At 36.7% G+C, this 15,479-nt stretch overlaps 2 protein-coding genes across 2 annotated transcripts; one reads left to right on the top strand and one right to left on the bottom strand.

Annotated features, from left to right (window-relative positions):
- Positions 1–855: 855 nt before the first annotated feature.
- LOC105958136 (adagio protein 1) lies at positions 856–4,989 on the top strand. Its single transcript, XM_012982142.2, has 2 exons — positions 856–1,413; positions 3,218–4,989. The coding sequence occupies exons 1-2, from the start codon at positions 1,154–1,156 to the stop codon at positions 4,815–4,817; spliced, it is 1,860 nt and encodes a 619-aa protein (XP_012837596.2). The 5' UTR covers positions 856–1,153; the 3' UTR covers positions 4,818–4,989.
- Positions 4,990–5,188: 199 nt separating this feature from the next.
- On the bottom strand, positions 5,189–8,319 carry LOC105958135 (Tetratricopeptide repeat (TPR)-like superfamily protein). Its single transcript, XM_012982141.2, has one exon. The coding sequence runs from the start codon at positions 7,992–7,994 to the stop codon at positions 5,493–5,495; it is 2,502 nt and encodes an 833-aa protein (XP_012837595.2). The 5' UTR covers positions 7,995–8,319; the 3' UTR covers positions 5,189–5,492.
- Between the last annotated feature and the right edge of the window lie 7,160 nt (positions 8,320–15,479).

Here is a 15,479-nt window from a genome sequence, read left to right as displayed (position 1 = left end):
GAACATGCTATGAAAAACAAAGGCACATGTTTATTTTGTTAGCTTGATTTTTCTTTCGTGAGCTTCCAAGTTCGCCGGAATCTCGATCGACCGCTGTTCCTGCAATACTAGGAGGATTTTTTCGGCATAGAAGCTCCGACAATCAATTCAGAAGAGGGTTTTAAAACATTTATTGTGTAGTTTAGTGAAATGAATTAGAGAGTAAAAGTTTTAACGAACCCCTCTAAATATAGATATTTCTTTTCATTAGATGCAAACTTCATTAGGATTTCTGATCTAATTACCTTTTAGGTAAACATGCCTCAGCTCGTCTAAAACCCCGATCCGAGGTCACACTATAACCTATATGGCTCTACATCCGGTCGACGTACGTCATAAGGGCGAACGACGTCTCCTTCTTGCTAGGTTTTAGACGCTTTACTAATAGAACTGGGCTTCCGATTTTGGGCTGCCCTTCTTGGACTTTACATGCAATTCATTTTATGGGCAAATTACAGCCACCCGTTGAGGTACGACCAAATTACGAAAAAAATCCTTCTTGTTTGGATAATTACAGTCACCCCCTCATTTTAAATATTTTTACATAAATTTTATGTAATTCGGTTATTTACCGAACCAAATCGTATATTTAGTTCGATAAACGGTATGAAATGTTGGTATACTGAAATTTCGGTTCGGTTTTACCGAATTAACATCCCTAAATTATCTCTGGAGGGGTCTTTTCGTAAGATAATGCATAGTTGAGGGGAGTGACTGTAATTACCTAAACATGAGGGCGGTTTTTGTAATTTGACCATAACTCAGGGGTGGCCGTAATTTGCCCATATATATATAACCACAAATTTGTGAACATCAACCAGCTGTACCATTCTAACTCGTCCATCTCCATTTGCCTAACCCCAAACCCAACGAACAGATTTTTCATGCCCCAATTTGCTCAATATTTTCTCTCTCTAGATTACTCCCCCATTTCTTCTCTCTGCTAAATCTCAATCTCTCCTCCACTCATTTTCACCCCACCCCCTTAAATCTCAATTATCCCCCAATTTCCCCCAAATCCAATTGGTGTGTTTGCTTCTGTTACCGATTTGATCATCACCGTTACTGTATGGGGTGAGGTGGCAACGGCGTCGTATTGTGGTTGAGGTATTTGATGGAGTGGGACAGTGACGCAGAGTCTGATCTGAGCAGCGACTGCGAGTTGGAGGAGTTTGGAGAGGGTTCTGGGTTTCTGTTGAGGAAGAGAGGCGGCGGCGGCGGATTGCCGTTCCCTGTGGATAAGCTTCTGCAACCGGCGCCGTGTGGATTCGTTGTTGCCGATGCTTTGGAGCCGGGCAATCCTATTATTTACGTCAATTCCGTGTTTGAGATGGTTTTTGGCTACCGCGCGGAGGAAGTTATCGGTCGCAACTGGTTAGTTAGTTTTTTTTTTGGCTTCTATTAAAGTTCAGGTTTTTATAGTCTATTGATGAATTGAACTGCTGCAGTTTCTTTAGTTGTTCGATTAACATGTCTTGTGGACGATAGATGTATACAAATCGAAACTGAATTTTTGAAATTTCGACAAATGAGGATGAACGGGAAGACCATTTTTGTATCTTTGTTGGGTAATAATAAAAGAATGACTGGATATATTAAGCCGATTAGGGAGATTAGGCAGTCGGTTATGAAATTCAATTTTGTGTCCCTCTATACTTTATGAATTTTACTTCGTGATGTTTCGCCTGTGTGCTTTCCTTGTTCTTTCTATTATTAGTAGCAATAGTGGGCAATAAACATTTATCATTTTGAACCCTTAGTATTTGTTGTTACTTTGGGCTCGGTGAATTGTATATTAAATTTGAATAACTATTGTTTCCTTGGTGGTGACGTTTAACCAGGAGATTTGGCAATATGAGAAATTATGAGGCTTGAATTGTGTTGTGCGCAACGGTGTATGATATAGAAATTGTTGCACAGTCTTTGTTGTTGCATGAAAAAACATGAGATTATCGATTAGTTATGGTAGAGGTGTTTAAGTTTGAATAACAATGCTCTAGTTATCTGATTCTGATCTAAAACAAGGATAGATCAGTTCTTCAAAACTTGTACGCAGTTCATGGAATCTTATTGAGATTTAATTTGACTTCATTATGAACAGCCAGTGATGAGTTTCAAGATGATATACAGATATAGCGTGAATGACAAACATGACTTAAAGCGATTATTGAAGTAACATGTTGGATTTTGTTCTGAAAATTGAATTGTGAAGTATATTATTGATATTGCTTGTTATATGGATACAGATAAGCTTTTTTGTTGGTTTACTAAGAAACGATTATATTGGCACAGAAGCTTCAAAATTGAATTGCTGTAACTATTACTTACGTTATATTTTTTAGTTCTTTAGTGAACTTCTACTGTGCGGTCCATATAAAATTTGTTTTTGGTATATTTTCAGCCTCAAAGAGGGTGAAATCCGGTCAAAATTATTTACTGCCCAAATCCGTGGTTTAGGAGGCATTGCTTATTTAGGATGACTGGTAAAACCTGTTTAGATACTGTTGCAGACTAATAATATTATATGTATGTTTAAGCTAACAAGTAAATAATTGCATTGGGAACAGATTTTCGTGTTTAACGAATTCTAGTTTTTACTGTTACTCTTGGAAGGTTTAATATTCTATTTTGATTAAGCAGAACCTATTAAGTGCTTCTATACGTGTATGGAAAATCAATGATAAATATGAGTTCTTGTTTGCTTTAAAAGCTGGCACTCATACATGGATGTCGGAAAAGCTGATGTGTTGCTTCTGATAACAACTGAGCTGGATATTCTTTCTGCACAATATGATTTAGTTTCTTTAAGTCTTTTTTCCATCAAGATTTAGTTTCTCTTTGTGCATGTACATAGAGTTCACGGATTGATTTAAGGATCAATGTGGTATTACTCCCTTAAAATTCGCTGAAACATAAAGAATGAATATAACTAATGAGAGATTAAAAGGTTAAAAATGATAGATATTACATTTTTTTTTCTTTTCTTCTCTTATGAGGTAGTACAATTTATATCGATCAAAAAAAAAAAAAAAGAGGTAGTACAATTTACAAATTTCCCAACTTTCCGGTGCAATCATTTCTGAAGTTTGCTATAGTATAAGTTTACTTATGTTTTAAATTTGTGAATATTAGGATACTCTCCTCAATCACATCTTTGACTATTTCGAGACTTGTGCAGCCGGTTCTTGCAATGCAGAGGCCCATTTGCCAAGCGAAGGCACCCACTCGTGAACCCCACAGTAGTTTCCGAAATAAGAAGGTGCCTCGAGAAAGGGATCGAATTTCAAGGCGAATTATTAAATTTCAGGAAAGACGGATCTCCACTAATGAACAGGCTGCGCATGACTCCAATATACGGCGACGAAGGAGCAATAACGCACATCATCGGTATACAGGTATTCTCAGAAGTAACCCTCGACCTGGGCCCACTTCCAGGATCCTCTGCCAAAGAATCAACAACGAGAACACTCGACAGGTGTAGAATCAACGTATTTGAAGGGGCCCGCAAAATCAGCAGCCGAGGAGGGTTTTGTGGGATAATGCAGTTAAGTGACGAAGTAATCGCCATGAAGATCCTATCACTTTTAACTCCGAGGGATATTGCTTCTGTTGGGTCAGTTTGTCTGCGTTTTTATGAGTTAACCAATAGCGAAGATCTTTGGAGAATGGTGTGTCAAAACGCGTGGGGCGTCGAAACTACTCGAGTTTTGGAAACTGTGCCCGGTGCTAAGAGGCTCGGGTGGGGCAGATTGGCTAGAGAGCTGACCACTCTTGAGGCGGCAGCGTGGCGGAAACTAACCGTGGGTGGTGCTGTTGAACCCTCCCGCTGCAACTTCAGTGCCTGCGCCGTTGGGAACCGTGTGGTTGTTTTCGGTGGTGAGGGTGTTAATATGCAGCCGATGAACGATACTTTTGTTTTGGACCTCAACTCATCGAATCCCGAGTGGCAGCACGTCAAGGTTGGGTCACCGCCCCCCGGGCGGTGGGGCCACACGCTCTCGTCCATGAGCGGGTCCCACCTAGTCCTCTTTGGTGGATGTGGGAGGCAAGGGTTACTCAACGACGTGTTCGTATTGGATTTGGACGCGAAACTACCTACGTGGCACGAAATCTTGAGCTTGGGCCCACCTGTTCCGAGATCTTGGCATAGCTCGTGCACACTCGACGGTACGAAGCTTATAGTCTCCGGCGGCTGTGCCGACTCCGGTGTGCTCCTTAGCGACACGTTCTTGCTCGACCTGGCGGCGGATAAGCCTGTCTGGCGGGAGATTCCGGCGGCGTGGGCCCCGCCTTCAAGATTAGGGCACACGCTGTCGGTTTACGGCGGGAGGAAAATATTGATGTTCGGTGGGCTGGCGAAGAGTGGGCCGCTCAGGTTCCGGTCGAGCGACGTGTTCACGATGGACTTGGGGGAGGAGGAGCCGCGGTGGAGGTGCGTGACGGGGAGCGAGATGCCAGGCGGCGGGAATCCAGGAGGGGTGGCTCCGCCGCCGAGGCTGGACCACGTGGCTGTGAGTTTGCCTGGCGGCAGGATACTGGTGTTTGGCGGATCTGTGGCGGGGCTGCACTCTGCTTCGCAGCTGTATATACTCGATCCGACGGAGGAGTCGCCGACGTGGAGGATACTGAATGTGCCGGGGAGGCCGCCTAGGTTTGCGTGGGGACACAGTACGTGTGTTGTTGGAGGGACGAGGGCGATTGTTCTTGGCGGTCAAACCGGGGAAGAGTGGATGCTTGGTGAACTTAATGAGCTTTCACTAGCAAGCTCTGTTTTATAAATTAAAAAGAAAATGTGTAGAATTTGAAGGGTTGATATATGTAGAGAGTTTTAGCTTACATAAAGTATGTATGTATCTGCTTGTTCTTCAGGTTCTTTCTGTAAGGTTGAAACTTGTTAGAAACATGATAAGAAAGGAGTGGGAATATATATTGAGATGTATGTATAATTTATGTTGGGTTTTTTTTTTCCTTTTTTTTTTTTTAATTATTTTTTTTTATCATTTTTTTAATTTCTAATGTCAATAAATTTGTTAGTGGCTAATCAATGTTGGCAATTGGCTACAGCTAGTCTATCATATATATACTGAATGGTCTATTTTCATAATAATGGCCAATATCAGCAAATGAAAAACATGGCAATAACCAGATGTTACAGGCAAAAAAATACTTACAAGTAATACATAGATTATTTCACAGACAAGTGTTTAAAAAAAAAGAACACATCTCCATGGAAATCAAAATCGATTCCAAAGAGAGAAACGAAAGAAGAAAAGAACGAAAACATCAAAAGGCACAGTAAGTTTTTCCGACAAGAAGACTCAACCGTCGTATACGATCTCTATAGTACGATAACCTCCCAAAGATAGTAGTATCAAGACGCCGCAGGCAAAAGGACAATTTTGCCCCTAACCTCTCGGGCTGTGAAAGATCAAAAACCCACAAGTCGAAGCAAGTCAAGATTCCATATTCTCCCTGATCCTCGAAACGAGCCTCTGCGTGGATTCCTCACCGTACAACCCATCTTTCTCCTTAATCCTCGAAACAAACTCCATCGCATCCTTGTACTTCTTCGCCTTACAATACCCATCCACGATAGTAGTATACGTAAGCTCGTTCGGCCTACAATTATCCTCAATCATATAACTAATCACCTCATCCACTTCTTGAAAAAACCCTCTCGCCGAAAACCCCGCTACAAAAGTATTATACGTCACAATGCAAGGCCTTATACCTCGACTAGTCATCTCGGTCAAAGTCCTCATAGCCTCCTGCATAAGCCCTTGTCTGCAAAACCCTTTAATAACCGTATTATACGAAACAAGATCGGGCCGCCCGTTCCCCTCTAGCAACCCGTTAAGCACTTCTTGCGCTTTCCAACAATCGCCCGCCCTAGCGTACATATCCATCAAGCTATTGTAGGTTACCAAATCGGGCTTCAATCCGTTTTCGCGTATGAAATGGATCATGTCTTGTGCTCGGTCGTACATTCTGTTCCTCGAGAAAATCGAGAGCATCGAATTGAAGAGCACCAAATCGGGCTTGTACCCGTTCTTGAGAAATTCCTGAAACGCCCTCTCCATTCCCACGAGCGATCTGCACTTGAAGTTCGCGAGAACGAGAGTTCTCAAGAGCATCCAGCTCGGAAAAATGTGGCCGTCGTAGATTTCTTTAGCGATCCTTTCGATTCCTCTGATATTTCCTCCTTTAGAGTAGCTTTGGATCATCAGACAATAAGTTGTCTCGTTGGGTTTAAAACCCTTGTTTCTCAAATCAAGAACGACCGATTCCGACGCCCTCCAATCACCTCTTCGAGCCAACGCGTTTAAAAGTGCGTTATAAGTTGTTATGCACGGCGAAAATCCAGCTTTAATCATCTCTTCGTGCATCTTCGAAGCACTGATTTCCGATCCGCACCTACCGTACGCGCTTATCAAGGTATTGAAAGTGTCTCTATCTGGTTCAAACCCGCAATTCTTCATCTCTTGGAAAACACGGTTCACGTACTTCTGCATGCCTTTGTTGCCGCACATGACAAGCATTGTGTTCCAAGTCACACGATTCGGTTTGCAGCCGTTGGATTTCATATCGGATATAATCTCCATCATGTCATCTACACGTGATTTTTTCCCGAGCATTCCAAGAATGGAATTGTACGTACACACATTAGGTACACATCCCGATTCCTTCATCTGTCGAAACAAACTCAGAGCTCTGTCCTCTTTTCCAGCTTTACCGTACGCATCTATAACAGTTGTGTAAGTAATCGCATTAGGCATTATACCCTTTTGAGCCATAGTTTCGATAAACGCCGCCCCTTCGTCTTGAAAGCCAGCCCTTACATACGCAGCCACAAGTTCGTTGTAAGTTACTGAATCTGGTGGGCAATTCTTCTCCTCCATTTCTCTCAATACACTCAAAGCCTCGTTGTAAATTCCCGCTTTCCCGTAAACTTGGAGCAACGAGTTATACGTTACGGTTCCCGGTATGTAGCCGCTTAACTTAAGCTCATCAAAAAAACTCTTCGCCTCCTCCAATAACCCTTCTCTCCCACAAGCAGATAACACAGTACTACAAGTGAACTCGTCGAATTCGAGCCCTACGCTTTTCATTTCATCCAAAAGGTCGAGAATTTTATTCCAAGATCGCCCCTTTTTACCATACACATCCAACATCACATTGTAGGTAACTAGAGTAGGGTTTAAGCTTCTGCCCTTCATGAAATCGAACAATGCAATCGCCTTATCGTACTTGCCGCTGCGAGAATACGCATGCAAGATGGTAGTCCACGCTCGAACATCGAGCGTGAAATCCTTGTATGGAATCACATCAAACAGTTTCGACGTAACCGAATGCTGAGACTCCCTACCGAGAATCTTGACCATCAATTCGATAATCTGGTTATCCAATTTATCACTATTGGACGCATCAAGATTGACAACAACCCATTCGAACAGCAGAATCGCCTTCTCGCTGGCCCCGGAAATATCCAAACCCTTCAACAGGCTCATCAAATCGATTTCGCGGAGCAGCTCCGATTTCACAGAATCGAAAAACGAATGCGAATTCGAAACGGGCTGTTCTAAAATCGAGTTGAGAAGGAGCTTACATTTCAACGGGAGAAAATCGAGGGACCCTTCATCGTTTCCGGCCGTTCCAACCAAAACGGCGTCGTCTTTCCTGAAATGGGCCGACAGAGAATCTTGATTGTGGGAAGGTACGACGTGGGAAGAAGTTAGGGATGATTTAACGGGGGCGGAGATGTGGAGGAGGTGCTGGAGGAGGGAATCGAGTGGGAATGAAGTTGCGGATTGTTGCTGTTGTTGATTTAGGGGGATTAATGGAGGGAGAGGGAGGCTGGAAGTGTTGAATTTGAGGCGGTTGTGGTTAGGGTTTGAGGAGGGTTTTGTTGTCGGAACTGGAAATGCTGGTCTGTTGGGGAAGAGGGTTCCTTCCATGGCGGACGGAGCACTACTCTAATCTCTCTCTCTCTCTACTCTGTGTGTGTGTGTGGGAAAGATTGAATTTTTTTGGGGGTTTACATGAAGAAAAGGGATATTTGATTTAGGTTGGAAGAGATGGATAAAATGGAGATAGTTGTTGCGAGGTTACCACTAGATAGTTTATAGCAAACACACCCCATCCTGTATTCCTATCTTTGTGTGTGTGTGTGTGTGAGAGAGAAGAGAGAGAGACTGTTTTTTTCTGTGATGGGTTGAGTTCAGCCGGGGCAAGAACGGGTTTCGTCTCTCGGGCAATTTGTGAGTTATCCGCTTCGTACCCCTAACCGTTTCGAGTAATATTTTAAAAGAACCGCCCCGTTTAGAACATTTTGACTATACTTTTTAGGGTAAATTACGACAACACCCCTCTTATTTGCATAATTACAAACATCTCTCAACTATGTATTATCTTACGAAAAATGATAAATTTAGGGGTGTTCATTCGGTAAAATTGTACAAAAATTGTGTTGAAATACGGAGAAAAATAAAGGTATTATGCATTGACTGCAGTCGCATCCCAAAAAAATACGACTAAGAAAATAAAATTGGAGTTTCATAATGAATGATTTATTGTATTTCCAAATTGCAAAATAATACTTTTTTTTTTTTTCTTTTTCCCCGATGGCGCAACGTACCAAAACAACGTATTTTAAGGGTGCAAGAAAGTGGAATATAGCCAGAATTATGGGGTGTTTGCAAAAGCTTATGCAAAAGTTGAGGTTGTGATTTCGAGTAAAGTTGGAAATAATTGTTTATTTCTAAAAGTTGAGAATTCTTGTAAATGTAAACAAAAGCTAATTTATAAATTAATGTGTTTATAAAATAAACTTTACGAGGCATCTTATTCTAGTAAATTGTCTTAAATATTCTTAAAAATGGATTAAAATATAAATAATATAAGGACATAAATAAAAAAATTGTAGCTTTAAGCCCAAAAAAAAAGCTGCTGCGTAAATGCTTTTAAAAGTATGACTAAAGCATCAAGAAAAGCAAAAATAAGCAAAAACTTTGGAAAGTGATTATAATCTAAATAAAAATTCATAATCACATTTCAAAAGCTTTTGTAAAATCATTTCTAAAACTCTTCTACAGTTAATAATTCTATTGGGCATTGGCCCATGAGCACAAATTCGATAAGATAAATATCTATTAAAGATGGGGCTGCCTATGGCCTATGGGCCTGGGAATTGTTAAACTTAAAAACAATGGCAAATTACGAAACAACCCCTTCGGTTGAGTAAATACAACTACCTATATCAACTACGTTTTTTTCTACACACCCATTATGCAGGGTTTTTTTTTATAAGATAATGCACAGTTGAGGGGTTAGTTGTAATTATCAAAATATGATAGTTTTTTTTTCTTCGTAATTTGGCATTAACTCAGAAGATTACCGTTATTTGCTCTGGAAATAAATATAGATTTAGCTATTTAATTAATAAAATAAATAAACATTAAGTTAGTGGATTTTGAATAAAATATTATTTAAATGTTGCTTTTTTACGAATTTTCAACCGAATCAGTCGAATCCTAGATTGTTTCTCTCTTTGGAAAATCGTGTCACTTTTAAATTTTAATTTGGGGAAACTTTTGAAAATTCAATTTTATCGCCGTTTATCGATTAAAACAATTTAAAATTTGAAAAATGTAGCATTTTCTCTTTACCGTACCATTTTAGTACCTTATGCATAAAATTATGTATATCATTTATACATTATATTTATAATCGTATTAATATATAGAAATATTGATATTATAATATACTTTCCGGAAAAATTAAAAAGAATTATAATATTTTGGAAAATTAAATAAGACTTTTTCATTATTTTATATACATATCCACTCGCAATTTCGATCTGAAAATTTTGAAAACGGAAAAATCAGAAATCGAAATAAGTGAAAAAAAATCAAATTTTTTTGGATGGTAATGGAGAAAATTCGAAGATTCTCTTCCAATTTCCACGGCCTATGAGATGCTATAACTGGTAAAATAATCGGGTAATTTTACACCATTGATCTATACAAATAACTACTAACTAAGCACACATACACATGAGTGCGAGCGTAATATATGCAGATCAATTGTGCAGAATCAGCCAGTGTATTTCATCGAGTGTAACATCTACAGCACCCGATTCCTCTACATATCCGTACAAAGATTGGCATGGACAAAGTGAAAGAGTGACCTAATAGTTGGTGAGTATGAATTGAACGAACAAGATTCTTTAAATAAATTTGACCTATATAAATAAAGATAGGCATAATTAAGAAGAGAAGTCATACATTTCAACTTTTCTTGTACTTTATTAACTGATTTTGTGCTATTCTTGCTTTTGATACACTTCACTTGTTTCAACTCTTTCACATTTGCTATATTCAATCTTTGGACTATGACTACTCTATGATGCTATAGTAGTAGTGTCCAAATTAAGTTTCTGCACTTTGCGCTTAGGTTATTCCATATACAATTAATATTTAATGTTTATTTTGTATGCATGATAAATTAGTTTTATTCTTTCTGTCTAATTCACGGTCTTACTATATACTATACCTGATTATCTACAATATGTGATTTTTTAACTAGTGACGGGGTTAAATAACACCCATTAAACACACATACGCGTAGGTATGTGTGTGATTATGTGCAGATCAACGGTTAAAAATCATACGGTATATTTCACTTGGGGGAATGGATAGGAAATGTTTTTTTCGAAAAAATCTATTTTTTGGGAAGTAAGAAATGGGTTTCAATTAAAAGTCTGAAATTTCAGAATCAGCGGAATTTCAGAAATTACATTAGTTTATAATCTCTTGTTCCAAATTCGGATATAATGGGAATTTTCACAATACTTTTCTATATTTTTTGAAATTTTGCAGGAAAATGCAAGAAAATCCAATATAAAATCATATGTAGAAAGAACAAATTGAAACAAATATTTTCAATGCAACATAGAGTTTCTGATACCAATTAATTTTTCTAAGGTTTTAATTTATTTGATCATTTGGTATTTCTATTTTTCATATAAAATATAGCAGAAGTTATAGTACGGAATTACAAAATATATCATAAAAGTATATTATATATTTAAAAGTAATCGAAATATTCGGAACTAAAATCAGATCGAAAATCGGAAATTCGAAAATGGAACTTTGAAAATCAGAATAAAAAATAAGATTCGAAATTCGGATACTTTCGAATTGAAATTAATGAAATTCAGAAACTCCATTCCGATTTTCACCCCAATTTCACTAGATGCAACGTCAAATAAACTTTTCACCTAACATAAAACATACAATCGTATGTTTGGATATATATATTCACTACAAAGCCACAAAAAAAATAAAGAAAATTGAGTGTTTTAACATTTATTTACATTAGAAAGAATGGAAGATGTCATTTATTTGTTTGTCCCCTAAAAAGAGAGAAGACAAAGGCCTTTTAATTTTTGTGTATTATTGTAATTGTTAGTGGAACAACATGGGTTAGGTTTTATGTACTTTTAACGACTTTTAATTGTCTAAAATCGTGTCACGCTTCGAATACACCAAAAGCCTTTCATAATTTCCATATTTAATTACCTTTTTTATTATTTTTTATTTTACTATTATTTGTTTCTTGTGGTGTTAGAATTCTTTGAATTAGGTACACAAATACGCAATCACTTGTTTGCAACAATGACAGAAGAGGAATTCGGTTGCTGATTTTTTTCTTTCTTTTTTCCTTTTTGTTTCACTTATAATATTATTTTGTATGTTTGCACCTATGTAATGTATTTCATGAATACACGTTTGAGTGTATATATATATTTTGATATTGCTTTCTATATACAGTAAAATCTCGATAAATAAACAACACCGCTTCAATAATATATTTTTCCGCTTCCGACTCGGTGTAAACATATTAAATTATTAGTTCGATAAATTAATAGGATTTTGTTTGTTCCGAAAATATTGATTTATAAAAATTTAACTGTGCACTAACTTAATTTCAAACTTTTAATTAATCATTTGCTCATGCAACCTTTAATATATCAAATAAATTTTATCTCATCTTACCGAAATCTCTCACAAAGCTCCAACACTTGATAATGATGTGCTGTGAAATTATTTTGTTATTCTAATAGATTGACAATTTTTAATCCTTTTTTTATTTTTTGCTTAGTAAGCTTTTTGAATAATATATAATAATGATGAATAAAAGTAAATAAATATAAAATGAGGCAGATGATGACCACTTTTTTAAAACTTTTTTGCCAATATAATCAATTCAAAATACAAGTTTTAAAATTCATACACCTATTACGTATACATTCAACTCAACTCGGTTCATTTATTGAGTATGTGGACAACGATGAACAGTTGGGAAAATTTAAGGGTATAAACAAGTCGAGCTCGCCAGTTTTTTTGAGCTCGAACTCGTAAAAATCGAGTTTGAGCTCGAGCTTTTGACTTAGCTCATCAAGCCCATAAGCCGACTCGGCTAATTTACACTCCTACATAAAATACGTATGAATAGCATACCAAACAAATCTTACTTAAGTAGCAAACCCTTAGAAAATTAAATCCAAAACAAGAAAAATAAAATCCATCTTCTTGCATGTCAATTTGTCTCATCCAAAACAAAATCAAAAACCAAAGCATATTTGGGGGGCCATAATTCAAGATTCTTTCATCATGGGGTGTAAGATAATTTATAGCCCTAACATAGAAACAAAGCATTTAGGTAATGAATGTAGATAGATTCTTTTTTTAATTTCTTCCCCCATTATTCTTTATTTGCAATAATTCACCCCAAAAGTCCTTTTCCATGTCATAATCCACAAGAACGCAACAAGCACTTCGAGTGTTTCTCATCTAGTGGGCTAAATTGAATAAATTTTTTTTTTTTCAATTCTTTAATAGATTGTAAAATTGAATAAAATAAAATAAATTAATTAAATAAATGATGGGACCATTAAATTTTTGATTTTTGGATGAAGTGATGAATTTTGATGGAGAGCCTCACCTTTAAAGTGAAAGTAGTGTACAAGTGGAAGGCATATTGTTCCAAAACAGCACAAAAGAGCATCATATAAGATTTTGCACTAATGTATATAGTCACCATCCTTTGTTTGCACATTTTCATTCTTTTGTGTTTGTCTCCCACCGTACGGAGAATGTTTCTAGTGGTTCTCGGTATGTATGTATCGTTCGGTTCGATAGGAGAGATGTGATTTTACGGGGACGATAGTTGAATTTTGCATATACATATACTGTCAAGAGAATATATCTTGTTATTATTGGATATATTGATATTAAATGATACATTTCACTAACAGCTTAAGTTTTTTTATTGAGATGGTCATTCAATATTGTTTCAGATCCAGACTATGGTCTCTCTCTTTTTCTTTTCTTTTTTAATCTTGAAGGAATTTGCGTGTTTCGGAATTGAGATATTGGTAATTAATCTATCCATTTTTTAATCTTTTTTTTTTTCTTCTTCTGGGGTTAAAGTTTGAGCAAAATCACACACAAATTGGTTTTAAAAGTAGTGAAAATTTTGCAAACAACACTATGATTGCCAAATGAGGGACATTGGCAATGCTTGGAATGGTTTCGGGAGTTATTTTCATTTTTTTTTTTGAGAAACATGTTTTGAGATAATAATTTGAGAACATAAGTAATGTTGGTCTTGATTAGAGATTAGATCGACTATATTGAATGAGTTATTTGTTTTTTTAGTGAAAATATTTTTTTACTGTACCAATCAAATCTTTTTACTGCATCAGTTAGATCATATATGGAGAAAAAAGAACCTTTAAGAGTTATTTTGAAATTTTTTTTGGTAAAAAACTAAACAAACATCACTTTTAAATTTGTAAAAAAAAATGAGCAACTGCAACACTTACATTTGCAAAAGGGTAAATTACACTTTTCCCCCTTGTACTTTGATTCGATATCACTTTACCCCCTTCTATTCTCAATTTCATCGATTTGCCCCCTTGTACTTTGGCTCGATATCACTTTACCCCCTTCTACTTTCAATTGCATCGATTTTCCCCCTTGTACTTTGGCTCGATATCACTTTACCCCCTTCTGCTCTCAATTCCATCGATTTGCCCCCATGTACTTTGGCTCGATATCACTTTATCCCATTCCACTCTCATTTTAATAATTATTTAAACTGGGAGGGTTGGCTTTTTAGTAATTTTCAAACTTAGATCAAATGGTGTTAAGGTCAAATGTCTGAAAACTAACGGCGAGGGCCACATTGAGACAATTTTTCAAGTACATGGGGCAAATTGATGCAATTGAGAGTAGAAGGGGGTAAAGTGATATCGAACCAAAGTACAAGGGGCAAATCAATGCAATTGAGAGTAGAATGGGGTAAAGTGATATCGAGCCAAAGTCTAAGGGGGCAAATTGATGCAATTGGGAGTAAAATAGGGTAAAGTGATATCGAGCCAAAGTACAAGGGGACAAATCGATGCAATTGAGAGCAGAAGGGGATAAAGCGATATCAAGTCAAATACAAAGGGGAAAGTAAAATTTACCCTTAAAATTTATCTGTAAAAATTAGTATTTTATAATATAAAAAATTAATAAAAATATATAAACGGGTTGGGAACGAGACGAGTATTGTACATATATTTAAAACCCACAGTCCGGTATCTGTTACGGGTGAAAATTATAAAACCCGTATCCATCCCGTTAACTAACGGGACGATAAATTCAAGACATGATGGGGCGGGGCGGGTATGTGATGGGACGGATTACATTGCCAACCATACAAAATGGTCGTTAAGTGGCGGTAATTAACAGTTGATATTGACCGGAATCAAAGAACATAAAATAGTCAACCATGAAGAAAAATTAAAAGTCTTTTAAATAAGGACCCCTCTTTTATTCCATTCCACTCTAATCAATTCAAACTCAATTATTCTCCAACTAGAAAGTAAAATTGTTTTGCATCACACATAACATTGAAATTTTTTCATTTTTTATAACTAGAAAGCAATAACTTATTTTTAATTTTGTTTTTTATGCTAGCTTTTGAACAATATTTTTCAATTATTATCAAAATTGAAACCAGCCCGTAAAAAATCATTATAACTTCAATCTCTTATTTTTCATTCATATATCTTAAATGTCAAGAGATAACGATATAAATTGAATTCATTAAATCTTAAATTTTATTAAATTTTTAGTCATTTATTAAATTGATCATTTTTCTCCCTATTAAAATAGCATCGCATGGGGAAAATGCTAATATCCTTAATGGAAAGAAACAATTAATTGTAATTATCTCCACAATAATCGCCATGTTACTTTCTTTGGGCTAAATATATATTTTAGCATGTGTACAAATTAAAATAAGGTGAATAAAATATGCATGGTGCAGACATTATTAATTAAACACAAGAAGCTATGAAATGTACTAAGTGGTTTCTAGTAGCATTA

Source organism: Erythranthe guttata, chromosome 10, assembly GCF_056151865.1.
Source record: "Erythranthe guttata isolate IM_541 chromosome 10, IM_541, whole genome shotgun sequence".
Taxonomy (NCBI): domain Eukaryota; kingdom Viridiplantae; phylum Streptophyta; class Magnoliopsida; order Lamiales; family Phrymaceae; genus Erythranthe; species Erythranthe guttata.
The sequence above is the reverse complement of the archived record's forward strand: the minus strand, read 5'-3'. Positions and strand labels throughout refer to the sequence as shown.